We start from the raw sequence: 17,663 nt of genomic DNA, 5'->3' as shown, positions 1-17,663 counted from the left end.
GACGAATAGACCGGATCAGGATCGCAGAGGAGGCAGCAGAAATGGCTCGCAGGCGTCTGGACGTGTGCAGGGTGCAGAACGCTCTCCTTCCCATGGATTTGAAGGGGGAGGTGACAATGAATGACTCCGGCTACGGACACTGAACTGAACGAGCTCGCCGATCACCGACCTAACTTGGTGTTTCATAGCTGCACGTTGACTCTGGCATGGCAACCCCGAGAGCCTACAGGGGAGCCGCCAACCCGGGGAGACGCTCTCCCCCCTACACGCAAGTACTCTGGTTTTGGGATGGGTAAAGCACTCTGCTCAGTTGGGGAGGCGGGCAGTTGGAGGTCCGTTAAGCAGGGGGGCAGGGAGGGGGGTTTGTTCTAAACTGTTTATGTTAGGAATGTGCACAAAGGGTCATGGACAAGGTTTCAGTACTTATGGGATTCAGGACACATTGCTGGGAACGGACAGTGACACTATGCCCCCATGATGCTGCTGAACGCTTTGCTGCGCGACAACGCAGCCGATAAATTGGTTACATCTCTGTGGCAATACAACACGTACCTTATACTCCCCGATGGCTAATAATCCCGTACCGACAGGGGGAGTGAATCCCTCTGACACACAATGCCCACCTATGACCTTGATGTCCTGGAATGTGAGAGGCTTGGGGGACAAGGTGAAGCGGGGTTTGGTACTGACTGCTATTAAGCGTCTGCGGCCTACTGTGGCCCTGTTGCAAGAAACACACCTGGTGGGGGGAGCTACGAAGGCCTTGGATAGGCGAGGTTACAAAATGTGGGCCCACTCAGCTTTCACGTCCGGCTCCAGGGGGTCCGGCATTTTAGTACAGAAAAACTCACAATTCATGCCCCTATCGATCAAAACCGACGACCAGGGCTGCTTCGCGGCCGTGCAGGGGCAATGGGAGGGGAAACTCTTCAATCTAGTGTCAGTATATATTCCACCGGCTTTGCATTCGGTCCACCTCCCAAGACTAGGGGACTTCCTTTTAACTCTCCCCGAGGGTGAGACCATTCTAGGGGGGGACTTCAACGCTGTCATAGACCCACAACTAGATAAACACCCCTCCCCAAGCCAGACAGGGGGGGAAACATATTTCCGACGTTTCACCACAGCCATGGGCCTGACGGACATCTGGAGGCACTTACACCCGGGCACGAAACAATACACATTTCACTCCACGGTGCATGGCAGCCTGTCACGCATCGATTGTTTCCTATCGCTGGGGGGTGCCCTTAGCCATGAAGATACCCTGGTGATTCACCCTCGAGGTATTTCAGACCATTCACCGCTCACGCTAACGCTTTCCCTACAAACGAAAGCACGTAAGCGCATTTACCCCATGCATGCATCGTATTTCAAAGTTCCACATGTTCGCAAAGCACTCAAACACGCCACGAAACAATACTTTCTTGAAAACACACATTCAGTGCGTTCCCCAGCAACGCTTTGGGAGGCCTATAAAACGGTTCTGCGGGGCCAAGCCATTAACACCATCACCGGGCATAAGCGACAGCAGTCACAGGAACTGGCCGACCTGGAGGTTACCTTGCAGGAACGGACAGCGGCACATGAGTCTCACCCTTCTCCCTCTACCCTGCACGCACTCACTCTCCAACAACAGCTTTACAACGATCACCTACGCTTGGTAGTTAAGGGTCACATAACCGACACTCAGAACAGGGTTTATGAAGTGGGGGACAAAGCAGGGAAAATGCTGGCGTGGCTCGATAAACGTGAGGGCAGCTCCAGGGGAATCCAGCGTCTAAAAGACGAGCAAGGGGTGCCACACACTGATCCGAGGCGCATAACGGAACTGCTTGCGACCCATTTTGAACAAGTGTACACCCCGGCGCGTAAGATTACATCTGAGAATGCCAGGGCGCTCTTAGCTCCGATTGAGGTACAGACCCTATCGCCGGAGGCGTCGAGCGAGCTGGAGGCGGACACTACAGCCGATGAAATTCAGCTGGCCATTAAGGCTCTGAACCCGGGCAAGGCATTGGGGCCGAATGGGATACCCATAGAATGGTATCAAATGATGCCGGACACCCTCAGCACACATTTGTTGGGAATGTTCAAGGACTGTTTAGAGAGGGGTTCCCTTCCACTAGACCAGCGTGTGGCTACTATCGTAACGATCCCCAAGCCGGGTAAACCACCAGAGGATTGTTCCTCTTATCGACCCATTTCCCTATTGAACGCGGAAGTGAAAATCTTGGCCAAGCTTTTGGCGCAAAGGATCCTGCCCCATCTGTCCTCGATTATACACCCGGATCAGTCCGGGTTTATGCCGCACAGGAACACAGCGCTGAATTTGCGGCGACTACATGGTATCCTGGCCAGAGCTGACAACATCAACACACCGGCATTAATCCTAGCACTTGATGCCAAAATGGCATTTGACCTGGTGGAGTGGGAGTACCTTTTCGAAACGCTGGCGCGTATGGGGTTTGGGCCTTGCTTTCTAGCGTGGGTCAGGCTACTGTACACAGCCCCAGTAGCTCACGTAGTGGCGAATGGCCACATTTCACGCACTTTCCCGCTGGGAAGGGGCACGCGGCAGGGATGCCTGCTGTCAACCCTGCTGTTTGCCATCTCGCTGGAGCCCCTTGCGACTCTCATACGAGCCTCTCCCCTCCTCAAAGGTATACCAGGGACCGGGGGTTGGGAAGGCAGCCTATCCCTATACGCAGACGACATGCTGCTGTATCTAACAGACCCCGAGGAAAGTGTACTGGCTTATTGCGCATTTGCGACACGTACGGCAGGATCTCCGGCTACACACTGAACTGGTCCAAGTCAGAGTTATACGTCTTGCAAGGCCCGGCTCCGGATCTCGACGAAAATTGCCCGCTACGACTGACGGGATCGTCTTTTAAATACCTAGGCATACATGTCACCAGGGACCCGACAGAATTCATAGATAAGAATCTGAAGCCGCCCATGGAAAGGCTCAAACGGGATGTTGAGTTCTGGTCCGGCCTGCCGTTAACACTCTTAGGTAGGGCGGCACTTTACAAGATGATGGCGTTACCGCGCTTCTTGTACGTCCTTGATAATTCGCCCTATCCTGTGCCGCCCAAGTTTTTCCAGAAAGTGGCGGCACTGTTTTCCAACTTACTATGGGGCAACCTCCCACCGCGAGTGGCTCAATCCAAGTTACACAGAGACTGGTATAGCGGGGGCATTGCACTACCAAATTTAAAATTGTACTATTGGGCCGCACACCTCAAACCCATTAATCAATGGACCCACAACCACATACCGAGCCAGCATTTCATTCGGACAGGGTGCAGCTGGGCGCCGATGGTCTGTTGGGTCCACTGTATGATCACCGCAAGATGCGAACTCTAGTCGGCCCCACCAGATTAACGGTGCAGATACGGCACGCGGCTACAACAGCTCTGGGCTGGAAGGGGAGGATCACTAGGATGACTCCGCTGTGGGACTCTCGCACACTGGGCAACCTGAGGAACACCAAGGGGTTCACACAATGGGACACAATAGGTATCTCCACGGTGGGTGACCTGTGGGAGAGGAATGAGGTAATCCCCTTCGCCCGACTAAAAGAACTCTATGAGCTCAACGACAGGGAACTCTATAGATACATTCAGGTCCGACACGCACTGCTTGCAGCCATCCCAGCTGATACACCACTGCCGGAATCCTCGCCCTTGGAGGATCGCCTACTCACTGATTACATGTTGGAACGGGCGACATCCCTCACTTATCGTAAGTTGCTCAATAACTCCCCTGAGCCCACATCACACCTGAAAGGGAAATGGGAAGAGGATATTAACGACATGGATGAACATGAGTGGAACGAGGCACTTGGGTCCCCTAAAGAAGTAGGTATCTCGGCACGCATGCGGCTGGTGCAATTTAAGATCCTGCACAGGGTTTATTATACAAGGACCATGCTACACCGCATACACAGGGCGCCCCATCCTTACTGTCTGCGAGGGTGCGGGGAGGAGGGCACGTTCTTCCATACCATATGGGGCTGCCCCAAGATCCAGGAATATTGGAAACAGGTACTCCGCACACTTTCACAAGCATTAGATCACTCCATACTGCCTGACCCGAGGAGGTGCTTACTAAACATTTGGGAGCCTACCGACTTGACCCGTTACGAGCAAATTTGGGTCACGGCGGGACTAATGGTAGCGAAACGTGACATAGCACAGCGCTGGGGGGCGGCGGAACTTCCAACAAAGTCCCAATGGTGCCTGAACATGGATCGAGTTATGTTAATTGAACGAGCAGTGTACTCCAACCGAGCCTGCCCGGGGAAATGGAATAAGATATGGCTGAAATGGAACGAATACAGAGGGGACATCTGCGAACCCCTACGAGAGGATGATCAAGATGATTCTGACGATGAGGGCGAGGAGGGCTAAACCTAGGCGGGAGGATGGAGCGGGGTGGAAGCCTGGGCTGCTGCAGGAGGCCTCTTCTTAGAGCTTAGACTGGTGAGTCAAGGGGGGTGGGGACGTGTGTTGTAAGTAGAGGCATGCATGTGATGGGTGGTGATGTCGGAATTCCGTGCTCCCCAGAGACACTTGTAACTTGCAATGCACTGATTCGTGCCAGACCGTACTGTCATTCCTAACTGTTGTTGTTATGAGTTTGTTATTTTTCAAAAAACGAAAAAACTTCGTCAAAACCTCATTTCCTGCATTGAACAATTGCTCAACTGGCACTTTTGATCTTTCAGCATGCTCCACCACGCTGTAATGTAACTGTGACATTAATATCCGAATTGCTGGAAAACGTTGTGTACAAGGATCCTCTGATAGCGGCCGGCCCACAGGGTTGTAGGCACTCCGCTGTGTACTATGCAAAGTGCAATAAAGGTTTTGGGAAAAAAAAAAAAGCAAATCAAGCGCTAAACAAGAAAATAACTGGGCCCCGCATTCTAGCAGAGAACGAAGCTAACCCCAAGATAGTCGTCCCTAGCAAAATAGAACCTGGACTATCGGCTCAGGAAACAACAGACACGATCGTTAAACAAATCTCAAAGGGAAAACTAGAGGGGGCGCCAGGACCAAACGGGATCCCTCCGATATTATATAAACAGGATCCAGCCTTTTGGTGCACCATATTGATCCCAACATTTTACAAAGTAAGGGATTCAGGAAAAATACCAGCATCTTGGAGCGGTTCGATAATAAGCCCAATCTACAAAAAAGGCTCAAGGAACGACCCAAGCAGCTATCGGCTGATTGCCCTGATAGACGTAGAGGCGAAGTACTACGCAAGCCTCATTTTGAAGGATCTAACAGCATGGGCAACAAAAAGGAACATCATCCCAGCAACTCAGATGGGCTTTCGGACGGGCCAGGGAACCCTAACCAACATCATGGCACTAACTCTACTGTCCGACGCAGCAAAAACGGCAAAAAGCTCTCTGTTTGTGTGTTTCATCGATTACAGCGCCGTATTCGACCATGTAGACCGACACAAACTATGGCGGAAGCTGAGCTCATGGGGAATCCCCGGCCCCCTACTACAGCAGCTGGTAATGTTGTATACTGATACATGGGTCCAAATAAAACTGGGACCCGGCAAACATCTATCGAGGAAAATAAAGACCAGTAAAGGCCTAAAACAGGGCTGCGTCTTAGCGCCAACATTGTTCAACCTCTTCCTCGCGGATCTTCCCGAAGAGTTAGAAACAGTAACATCCCACGCACCTCGGCTAGGAAACATCACGCTCTCAAATTTGTTGTACGCAGACGATCTGGTCCTCATCAGCCGGTCTCCTATTGGCCTCCAAAACCTTCTAGACAAAACCAGTACATTTTCCAAAGCAAATTCCTTAACAGTCAACCTGGACAAAACCAAAGTCATGCCAATGAACTACAACAAAAAACAGAAGCCTGCATGGTACCTGGATAAACAAAGACTAGAACTGGTAGCCTCATATAAATATCTAGGAGTCATAATAGAGGGCAATGGCTCCTTCAAACAACAACTAGAGGCCACCCGCAGGAAGGGCATGCCTTTCAACTATCAATAAGGCCCCTGCAGAAAGTCCTCCCGGACAGGACATTGGCACCACTTCTACAGGTAATAAAAGCTCGCCTACTGCCTATGCTCTCCTACGGCAGCGAATCAATGCGGGGCAATGATGCAAGCACCCTGGACAATACTATCAGCCGTGCATACAGTGCAATCTTCCATCTCCCTAAAAACTCCTCGCCCGCTCAAATTCGTCTTGAATTTGGACTATTGAAACAATCTGTGGAGAGGAAAGGTCAATACATAAAAAGCTGGCGCAAAATCAAAGACTCAGTGCAAGGATCGTTAAACGCTAATTTATGGACTGAGCTTCACGCCAAAGAAATCCCACCAGCAAGGACCTACTTAACAAACTGTTTGGAGACCCTAGGACTAAATATGCTCTGGGATACAAGAACGGATTCTGGGACCTTTAAGAAAGCGGTGACAAAGGTCATTAAACTGGTCTCCTCACTCGAGGATAGAGCCACCCTGACCAGGAGAGTGCACGGATGGGTAGTGCTTGAAGGGTATGGAGCGATAAAGCCACAAGAATATCTATCAAGGGGCCTCACACAAAAAACAAAAAACAAGTACCTAAACTTGCGCTTAGGCAACATACCCATAGCACGCCACCTGGAACCTTGGAAAAGGCCTGATCCGTCAAACGCATGTCGCCTTTGTCAATCCGCGAAGGAGGATCTTATACACATTACTTGTATCTGTAAAGCTCTTGTGGAAGTAAGGCGGACCATGCTCCGGCCCCTATGGAACCAGAAGGGTGTAAGATCATGCAGGCAAGCAGTGATGCTTTGCTTTAACCCCAATGAGACTCAGTTGAACTGTAGAACAGTTAAATACTTTGAAATAGTGGCCAAAAAACTAAATGAAATAACACAAGGATGCGAAAAACAAACCGCACCAGGAGAATACTAGCTTTCCTAAACGGCCCTCACAAAAACTTTTATGACTACTGAGCGAAAACTAAACACACCAGTGGAACAGAGATCCCTGCAACAGCCTTATAACTACAAGAACTACAAATAACAATAGCTGTGACCAACAGGAAGTCCTACTAATTGATTATAGACTCCTTGAGATTTTACTAATGTGCAATATCTTTTTGTCTTGAAAAGTTTTATACAGTCCATAGACCTTTTATCTTTGTGTAATATTGTGAGTTTTTATTAACTGTGCAATAAACAAATTCAAAAGCTAAGAGGTCGAGGAAAATCAGGACTGCTGTTTATCCCCAATCAAGGAGGGTTCTGATGTCGTCGTTGGTGGTGATGATCAGTGCAGTTTGTATTCTGTGATTGGTGCAGAATCCAGATTGGGGGTTATCCAGAATATTGTTGTACTCCAAGTGTTCTGTGAGTTGACGGTTGATGTCCTTTTGGTGGACTTTGGTGGGGAAAAGGAGCAGAGCGATGGGACAGTAGTTCTTGAGTTCATTTGGGTCAGTAGATGGTTTCTTGTGAAGGGGTTTAACTTCTGCATGTTTCCATTTTTCTGTTAAGGTGGCACTGGTGATGTATGTGTTGAAAATGGTGGTGAGCCCATTGCTGATCATCTTTCTCCCTAGGTGGAAGGACTTTTGGGGACAGGGGTCTGTGTGTGCTCCTGAGTGGACGGAATTTGTGATGGCTGTGGTGAGCTGGTCCTAGGCTGTGAGCAGATGGTTGGGGTTCGAGTCTGTGGGAGCGGGGAGACTGACTATGTCAGCGGCGGTGGACTGGGGTGGACTGGAGTTTTTGACAGCCTGTTCTAGGTTGGTTGCAGTGTCCAGGGGAGATGTTGAGGGCATCGACTCACTAGCTATATGATACTTTTTTCCAGCTGCAGTGTGAGGGTCTGGGCAGTTTGGTGACAGCGACGGATCTCCTTGACCTCGCTGTACTTGACTCCATTGCTGGTCGTTAAGAGGGGGTTGAATGTGTGCCCTGCACTGACATGGGGTCGGTGACTAGTTGGGTGAGGCAGATGTTAATTCTTTCAAGGAGGTTCACAGTGTTGGTGTTGTTAAGGTCATTGAGGTAAACATTAGGGTCTTTGAGGAAGATGTAGTGTTTGGAGTCAATGCTGAATGGGGCAATTCATTCTGGGATGGCGTTGCAGAAGCTGGGTCGTGGGCATGGGGTCTGTAGGCGAGGTTGCCACTGTTAGTAGTTTTGCCATTGGTTTGGAGCAGGAAATTGAGATGTTCTATGACCTGGGTTGTGTTGTCTGCAGTGGTCGTGAGGTGGATGGTTTCTTCGTGGATGATGGCAATTCCTCCTCCATGCTTGTTGATGCGCTCTCGGTGTGCTATCTTGTAGCCGTTGGGGGTTGCTGAGGCGATGTCGGGCACAGATTCGGAGTTGAGCCAGGTTTTGGTGAGGAAGTATTAGTTGGGGGTGAGGGAGTTGATGGTGTCCCTGATCTCGGTGGCTGCTTGCAGAGTGATTGTGCGTTGGGTAGGAGGTAGTTGAGTTGTTCTGGAGCAGGCGTGGTTAACGTGGTAGTAGTTGTGTGTGCAGGTGCTCAGGTGTTGCAGGAGAAGAGATCGAGCCATCAGGAAAAAGGTCCTTGCGTAGTTTGTTGAGAGGTGCAGCAGCAGTTCTTGTTGAGAATTATGGGGTCCAGGTCTTGTAGCTCGGCTGCAGAGTACCTAAGTGTAGCAAGGGAGCCAGGGTTCCTTTAGCTGGGCTCGGTCAAGGCGAAGATGGGCTTGACTTTAGCACGCCGGTGGCCTCCATTAAGTGGGTTCTGGGAGGCAGGAGGGGCATTGGGTGACAGTGGGTGGGGCCACAAAATGAGCAGGAAAGTGGGCAATGAAACAGGTGTGAAAGGAGAAACGGCAGGGAAAACAACTGGAGAAAAAAACCTTTTATTTAAGCAAGTCTAGTACCAAATATAATTAAACAAAGCAATACAATAAGTCTTTACAATACCTAACAGAGTAAAGAAATACAGAATAGGCTAGTCTTTAACCAAAACTGAGTGAGCAAAGCAAAATATCACAATGGGCAAACAAGCAGTGCGGGCAAACAAAGGGATACAAGCGAGCTAAAAACAATGCAACGCAATAGTCAAGAGAAAGGTAAAACCCCTATGGGAAGCAAGCAGAAGGCAGTAAACCTGCTGAGCGAGGCAGCGGGTGGGGGGGGGGAGGGGGATCTGGCGCAAGGACCCTTTAATTCTAGCAATCTTCTAACAACAGCTACTAACAACAGAGACGTCTTAAAGATTTTAGGTGCCCTTTGCCAAACATATTTTGGGTGCTCCCCATTCTGAAAGAAATTTGTATTTACTACCAACATTTTCAGCTCATTCACACCCTGTTACGAACTATTGGGGCACAGGCACAAACCGGTTCGGGACTCCAATTAAGACATAATTAGTGGTGAAAATTACACATCTTCAAAATGTAATTTCCCGTATAAACTCCTGGGTAAGGAAGAAGGACTGCAATTGACAAGAGACCATCAGCTTACTAGTACAGCAACCACAGATCTCAAAACATGGAAGACAGACTTGAAAACAACTGAACTTAAAATAAAGAAATATATCTAGAAGTTTTTTTTTTTAAAAGCTACTCATTTAAGAAAGATGTGGGATGTATTGCATCTTTTTCAGGATCACTCTACACACACCCACAGACAAGTCTCAGACATCAATTTTGTCACTTACGTATGTGACAAGAAAAGCATCCTTCAAGTTACATACACTCCGGGCCTAATTTATAAATTGGCAGACAGGATATTTAATCATAAATGTGGCATATATCTTATTTCCCCAGTGCATTATAGCCTATGGCATTTCTAATTTGGTGGACAGGATATTTGCCACATTTGTGCCGGAATATCCCATTTGCCAAATTCTATAAAGGCCTTTCATTTTTTTGCTGCTACTGCTCAACTCCATCGACCACGCGGGGGTGTGAGACTACATCCTCCAGAGTCCCATCCACCGAATCGGATCCCAGGAGCCAGAGCGCCATAAAATACAACTGGTAAAATAAAAATACCACACGATGTATGACCAAACGTAGGAAACTGGCTGGCAAAGTTCCCGCTAATCTTCATTGTAACCTAGAAATGGTGTCTGACAGCACTGATAGAGTGCGAAAGGGCCATATATCCCACATGGCCTGCTAACCTGCTAAAAGACATGTGTCAGAAGGTTAAACTCACCCTAAGGGAAGAACTGTTCCCCCTGATAGCTCACTTGGACAGAGTAACCGAATTCTGTGAGAGGATCCACAGCAAGATTCATAACAAGACCACTGGGGTCATTTCAAACGGAACAGGCTGCTTCCCCTCATTTTGCTGAACCATAATTTTGCCCAAATTAATATGGAAAATATGGGGAGATTACTGCGCCATTCACTGTTACAGAGGTGTCAGACAAGGATGTGTGCTGACCTCCACTTTATTCTGTCTATATATTAATGCCCTGATAAATTCACTGAATAGGGTAAAGTATAATGACACCCCCTAGATTGCTTCAAACAAAGTGCCAGCATTGATGTTCGCTGAGGAGACAATCTTCATTCAAAATTACCAGTGGGTATTCAAAACATCCTCAACAGCTTCGACTCTTTCTGCAACACTACAGGGCTAGTAATTAGCATCATGAAGACCAAATTTATGGTCTTTAATCAGGTAAATTTCACACACCCTAATCACCCCCTGACTGAAATCCCCCTTGAGAGGGTATCTACTTTTGAATACTTGGGGTTCATCCTCACGGAACATATGGACTGGTCGACCCACATTGCCAAAACGAGTCTTATGCTGGCACAAATATTGGGCATTTGACAAAAGTGCGTAGGAAATTATTCTGCAAACCCACTAGTCCCACTGCTGAAATCTATAAAATGCAAGCTATAGGTGCTAGTATGTATGGGGCAGAACTATGTGAACATAGCTCCACAAAAGTAATAACCAGAACAGAAATTATTTTACTACGCAGTTGGACAGTCTCCCCCCTTGCACCCCACTTGCTCCGCTTCCATTTGACCTAGGTGTCAGAACGATCTCAAAAGAAATTGGGTTAGACCGCTTATCTTCTGGCAACAAATTTGGGCCACCCCGGAGCTGATCTCTTATAGACAAGAGTTGGTGGAGGTACTGGGGCTACCTGGGGCGGGGATGATACCCTGGTTTACCTATATTAGGGAGACACTGCATAGCATTGGTAAAATGAACATGTGGATCGATCCTATTGTGTCCTGTCCAGCAAGATCTAGAAATGAACTTGTCACGAGCTACAAGGGGCACAAACTCGCTCTCTGACAGCAACTTTTATTGGGGTAAAAAACAACTGTAGCCTAGAGTCCTTTTTAGACAAAATCCTGCCAGCCATAGCTAGGAAACTTTGTATCTGATAGAGACTACTAGCCGCAGATTTCTTAACGTAGAATTATCTCCAGGTGTGAGACTGGACCCAGAAAACCTTCCTGCCCAGCATCTCTGGGGGAGGCGGTGGGGTGGGGTATGCGGTACCACGCCACTCCGCCCCGACGTCCTCCGCGGGCGCCAGCGAGGTCACATAAGCTCCACCCTGGCGCGCTGACGTCAGTTTTCTTCTTTTCCGTGTACAGCGCGGACCGTGTTCCTGGCCTCTTTTTCCGCTTATGAGCGTTTTTCTTGGGAACAGTGTGCGAATGCCTTCGGGCTTTAAGATGTGCTCATCTTGCGCGCGCCAGATGTCGGCGACGGATCCTCACCCCATCTGCATGTGGTGTTTGGGGGAGCACTACAACTCCACAGACTGTGAGGCGTGTCAGCAAATGAAACAGAAGTCCTGGCGGGAGCTCCGGATGAAACTTCTTTCGGCACGCATGTCCAGGTCGGAGGCGTTGCCGCGTCCGTCCCTCGTGGATGGCATCAAGAACCTCCGTCTCCGACATCGTCCTTCTCCTAGGCCGCAAGAGCGTAGCTCACCTGTTGGTAAGTGTCGCAGTTTGTCCCCGAGGGCTGGTCTCCGGCCTGTTTGGGGCGTGGGTTTTCCGCGGGTGGTGTGGCATGCGCGGCGCCACCCTATCTGCTATTTCCCAGCGCGGGGCGACTAGAGCCCAGATGGAGGCCTATGCGGCGGCCTTGCAGACCTCGTTATCTTCCCCTTCTTCTCTCTCTCCTCCGCGGACGTCTGCGGATCCCTTGCCTCGCGCCGTGACTTTTGCGGCGTCGCCGGCGGCTCAGACGCCATCAGGTTCAGCACCACTGAATGCCACAGCACCCCTCTGCCACAACACCACTAAACGCCACAGCACCACTCAAAGCCACAGCACCACTCAAGGCCACAGCACCACTCAATGCCACAGCACCACTCAATGCCACAGCACCACTCAATGCCACAGCACCACTCAATGCCACAGCACCACTCAATGCCACAGCACCACTCAGCACACAGCATCCCTCAACGCCACAGCATCACTCAATGCCACAGCATCACTCAACGCCACAGCATCACTCAACGCCACAGCATCACTCAACGCCACAGCATCACTCAACGCCACAGCATCACTCAACGCCACAGCACCACTCAATGCCACAACATCACTCAGCGCAACAGCATCACTCAATGCCACAGCATCACTCAATGCCACAGCATCACTCAATGCCACAGCATCACTCAATGCCACAGCATCACTCAGCACCACTGAATGCCACAGCACCCCTCAACGCCCCAGCACCCCTCAACGCCCCAGCACCCCTCAACGCCCCAGCACCCCTCAACGCCCCAGCACCCCTCAACGCCCCAGCACCACTCAACGCCCCAGCACCACTCAACGCCCCAGCACCACTCAACGCCCCAGCACCACTCAACGCCCCAGCACCACTCAATGCCACAGCACCACTCAACGCCACAGCACCACTCAACGCCACAGCACCACTCAACGCCACAGCACCACTCAACGCCACAGCATCACTCAACACCACAGCATCTCTCAACACCACAGCATCACTCAACACGACAGCATCACTCTGCACCACAGCATCACTCTGCACCAGAGAATGCAACAGCACCCCTCAACGCCACTTCACCACTCAACGCCACAGCACCACTCAACGCCACAGCACCACTCAACGCCACAGCACCACTCAGCGCACAGCATCCCTCAACGCCACAGCATCCCTCAAGGCCACAGTATCACTCAGCACCACTCAACGCCACAGCACCACTCAACGCCACTCAAACCACAGCACCACTCAACGCCACAGCACCACTCAACGCCACAGCACCACTCAACGCCACAGCACCACTCAACGCCACAGCACCACTCAACACCACAGCACCACTCAATGCCACAGCACCACTCAATGCCACAGCACCACTCAATGCCACAGCACCACGTAACGCCACTAAGCACTCCACTCCACGCCAAAGCACCACTCCACGCCACAGCACCGCTCCACACCATTGTTGCATAGAGGCCTCTATTTGACTGTTCTAGATGGTTTTTTCTATGGCTTCAATCCCTCCTTTGTGGGGAATTGAGGTGTATAGGGACCTGACGTCTGCTGTGCATAAAATTAAGTTTTTACCTTCTTCTTGTGTGACATTAGCAAGCTTGTTGAGGAATTCAGTAGTATCCCTCACGTAACTTCTCATTGATTTAACTGATGGTTGAAGGTACCTGTCGAGAAACTTTCCTACGGGTTCGTGGAGTGTTCCTCTGGTGGACACAATGGGTCTGAATGGTGGGACTTAAACCTTGTTTTGACATATTTGATGTGTGCTCCCTTCGATCCCCTTCATAACTGTCCTTTGCGTCTTCTCACTCTCCAGACGGCTTTTATGGTAGCTATCACCTCAGCCAGAAGAGTGAGTGAGCTCCAGGCTCTTTCTTCTAAACCTCCTTTCCTTTCTGTTCATCCAGACAAGGTGGTTCTGAGGACCCATCCTTTCTTGCCAAAGGTTGTCACGCCCTTCCACATCGGGCAGACCATCACTTTGCCCACCTTCTTTCCGCCCCACATCCTTCCAAAGAGGAAGAGAGGCTCCACCGTCTGAGATCTAAATGTGCGCTCTCCTTCTACCTGAGCCGCACACAACAGTTCCGGGTGGATGACCAGCTCTTTGTTGGCTACGTGAGCGCCAAAAAAGTTTGGGTCATGCACAAACGGACCATCTCTCGGTGGGTCATTCTCTGCATCAAGGCCTGTTACTCGTTGGCTAAGAAGGAGCCTCCTGTGGGTCTGCGTGCCCATTCTACCAGGGCAACGGTAGTCACTACTGCCTTGGGACGAGGCGTTCCCTTGCAGGACATTTGTCAGGCAGCTAGGTGGGCCTCGCTGCACACATTTACAAAGCATTAGTGCCTTGATATTCAAGTTCAGAGAGACAGCTTCTTTGGCCGTTCTGTTCTCCATGACTTTCTGGTGTAATCTTATTTGCAGGCCCACCACCGGGTTGGCATTGCTGGGGTATCTATTCTAAGGTAAGGAATCTAACATTAACGCGTCTCTTTAAGAAGCACAAGTTACTACTTGTGTAACAATATATCTGTAAGAGATAGATTCCTAACAGCCCCACCCATCCTTCCCGTTCTGCCAACTGATTACAAGGGTTAAGGACATCCCTTTCAGGGCCCTAGTTTCTTGGCACCAGTGGTCAATTTCTTGCATGGCTCTGCATTCCAATCGCGGAAAGCCGTGTACAGAACTGACGTCAGCGCGCATGGGTGGCGCCTAAGTAGTCTCCGTGACGTCATCTCGGCACATACGACGTCTGCGATAGACGCTGAGCCGCAAGACGCCACCTACTAACGCGCAGGGGTACTGCTAGCAAAACTTTCCAGATCCAGTCTGACGTCTGGGGATATTCTAAGGTAAGGAAGCTATCACTAACTAACGTATCTTACAGATATATTGTTACGCAAGTAGTAACTTGTGTATTAAAAAGAAAATCAGTCATTCATTTTAAGTATGCCCTCAACTGAAGTCTTAAGAAGACACTTCCTCCATTTTATTGTATTAGTTTGTCATGTTAATTCTTATGTATGAATGTAACTATCTTTATGCACATTCTTGTTTTGAAGAATATAAAAAATATTTTTTTCATTGCAGACACAAGACAGTCAAGATGAACAAATGTCTTCCTCCAAGCCTCTACTATACAAAACTTATGAAGAGGCAGAACCTCCTAACTTGCCACAGCAGAGCAGCTTGCTAGAACAAGTGCTTCTCCCTGACCTGACAGAGTGCAGGAATGAAAAAGAAAATAGAGCAGAAACTGAACTTACAGAAACGACTGGTGAAGTATATGAAAGGTGAGTTCTAAAACAATATTTAGTGCTTGATAACTTCCCAAATGTCAGTGAAATATTAAACCGCTTTAGGACAATTGCAGATAGCTTTTGAAATTCAACTGTATTTTCATAGCATTTTTGGATAATATTATTGATTTGTTGCAAGATGCTGTAAGGTGCAATTAGCTTCCAATGTGTGGTGTGTTCAGAATTAAAACAGCACAATGTTCAACAGTGGAGCCGAGCATAAGCAGCAAGTTATCCAAATTTCGTCTTCAGTGCAAAAACAATGTAGGATTCAGCTTAGAGAAAAGTGCGGGCATGTGAGGAACAGTCAGTCTAAAGCTGGCTGGCAAATGGAGTTAGGAATATTGGGTTGATTAGTCCTAGTTTTGTTGATTAGAAGGGTATTGTAGGACATTAAATAATAACATACTTTCCGTGAAGTTGACGCGAAGGCAGCTGGCTATGTTGGCAAGAAGCCGAGTCTAGAGGATCATTGGACTAAAGCATCCACTAGTGGGACCTTTGCTTGAACTCAGGGTCACAGGTTTGTATCCCGGTAGATCTGATATTGATATAATGAGAACCACTTGGAAGGCAGAACTGAGCTAGGAGTGGACAACTTTCTCCAAATAATTGAACTAATTAAACTGTACCAATTGGTCCACGCCCCAACACATCGGGCAGGCCACTCGCTGGATTGGATCTGCTCCAACTTCACCTTGCTCTCGGCAGACACCCCCATTCCACAGATATGATCAGATCATTACTTTGTTCTCTTTTTACTTAAAGTTCCTCCTAGGATCTATCAAGATAAGATTCCTGCTGACACACAGCCCAGGCGTAAATGGGCATAACTAGCTGCTGAGCCTAGGTTGGCTACCACTGCCCAGGCCTATCTCTCCTTCCTAACAGGTAATACTATAACTGACTCGCATCTCTTCCACTCTTGGTTAAGCACGACAAGTAATGAACTCATCCCACTAGATAAATATGATGAGACCACTAAATCAAAAATTCATAAAACCTCTTGGTTCACGTCTGCTCTTGCACAAACACATCTCCAATGTAAGCAACTTGAGCGCAAGTGGAGAAGATCCTACGATATTGGAGCTAGATCAGCTTTTAAAACCAGCAGTAAAACTCTGTCATGCCCAGATAAAAATGTTATTTAAGTTTCCAAAACCTTTATTGAAATATTGCACATGAAGTACATAGCTGACATGTCATGTTGCATAGCATAATAAATTCCCTCAATAGCTGCCAAAGCAAAAGACCTGTCATAAACATGCATCCAAATAATGCCAGTCACCCAGACCCCCCTCCTCCCCCGATGCAGTAAACCTAGCTGGACATTAATTCTGCACAGTTCATTCAGAGCTTCACGTGTTCGCGGACTGTACATCAATTCTGCTGTATCAAAATCAAAACCTATCATCATGTCAAATAAGGAATGTGTATGGCCCGTCCCTTTCAGGAAGAAACTGCCACCCACCACCCACTTAGCCTGTACCCACACAACCCCTCCCATTATTCCTCCGCTGAGTCTTTTTAGGCGCTCCCTCCAGGTTCAAGGATCCGTACTATCGGTGCATCCTCTCCCCCCCCTGTGTATCTTCGTTGCCCACGTGCTGTGCAAGGAGATATGACACCAGGGGCCCATATTAAATTAGCTAAAAAAAGAGTATTACACTAACAAATTACAGGAGGCTAACCAGGACCAAAAAGCCATTTTCCTAGTTGTAAAGTCCTTTACTAACCCTAAAGTACTACAGAAAGAGATTTCACCTTCTCAAAAATAGTGAGACCAAATACCAGTCTTTTTTTAAGACAAAATTCTGAAAATTCAAAAGGATTTTAGAACCCCCCCCAGTACTTGATTTCGCCCAAAAGCATGACTCCATTACCACTGCCTATTCCTTACGAACTTTCGATCCAGTATCGAAAGAACTAACTCTTGATGATATCATAGCATACAAATCAGGCTCCCCCTTAGACACCTGCCCTCACATAATTCTCCACAAAATCATCAACATAGTGAGCTCTATCATAAATCACATAGTCAATTCCTCAGTAAGTTCAGGTACAGTGCCAGACGAATGGAAGTTGGCATTGGTAAACCCACTACAAAAGAAGCAAAACATTGACCCTTCAGTGCTCTTAAACCTCGGGCCAATATCATTGCTTCCACTATCGGGCAAAATCACTGAAAGGTTAGTTCACAAAGAACTTACCAAATTCATTGAGGAGGCCAACATTCTTCACCCCCAACAATATGGTTTTCGCCCAAAGCATTCTACAGAATCCGCACTCCTAGACTAACTGATAACTTAAAAATTGTAGCCAACAAAGGAAGAAAGGCGGTCCTGATCTTACTTGATCTGTCGGCGTCCTTCGATAC

General features: G+C 48.6%; 1 protein-coding gene across 1 annotated transcript in view; it reads left to right on the top strand.

Annotated features, from left to right (window-relative positions):
- BDP1 (BDP1 general transcription factor IIIB subunit) overlaps positions 1–17,663 on the top strand; it is a 1,412,545-nt gene that overhangs the window by 596,526 nt on the left and 798,356 nt on the right. Inside the window, exon 21 of the mRNA XM_086960808.1 lies at positions 15,078–15,280. Coding sequence (XP_086816934.1) covers positions 15,078–15,280 — 203 coding nt within the window. The remainder of the gene's footprint in view (positions 1–15,077; positions 15,281–17,663) is intronic.

The sequence above is a fragment of the Lissotriton vulgaris genome, chromosome 3_1, assembly GCF_964263255.1.
Source record: "Lissotriton vulgaris chromosome 3_1, aLisVul1.2, whole genome shotgun sequence".
Classification (NCBI taxonomy): domain Eukaryota; kingdom Metazoa; phylum Chordata; class Amphibia; order Caudata; family Salamandridae; genus Lissotriton; species Lissotriton vulgaris.
This window is presented reverse-complemented; position numbering and strand designations above follow the sequence as displayed.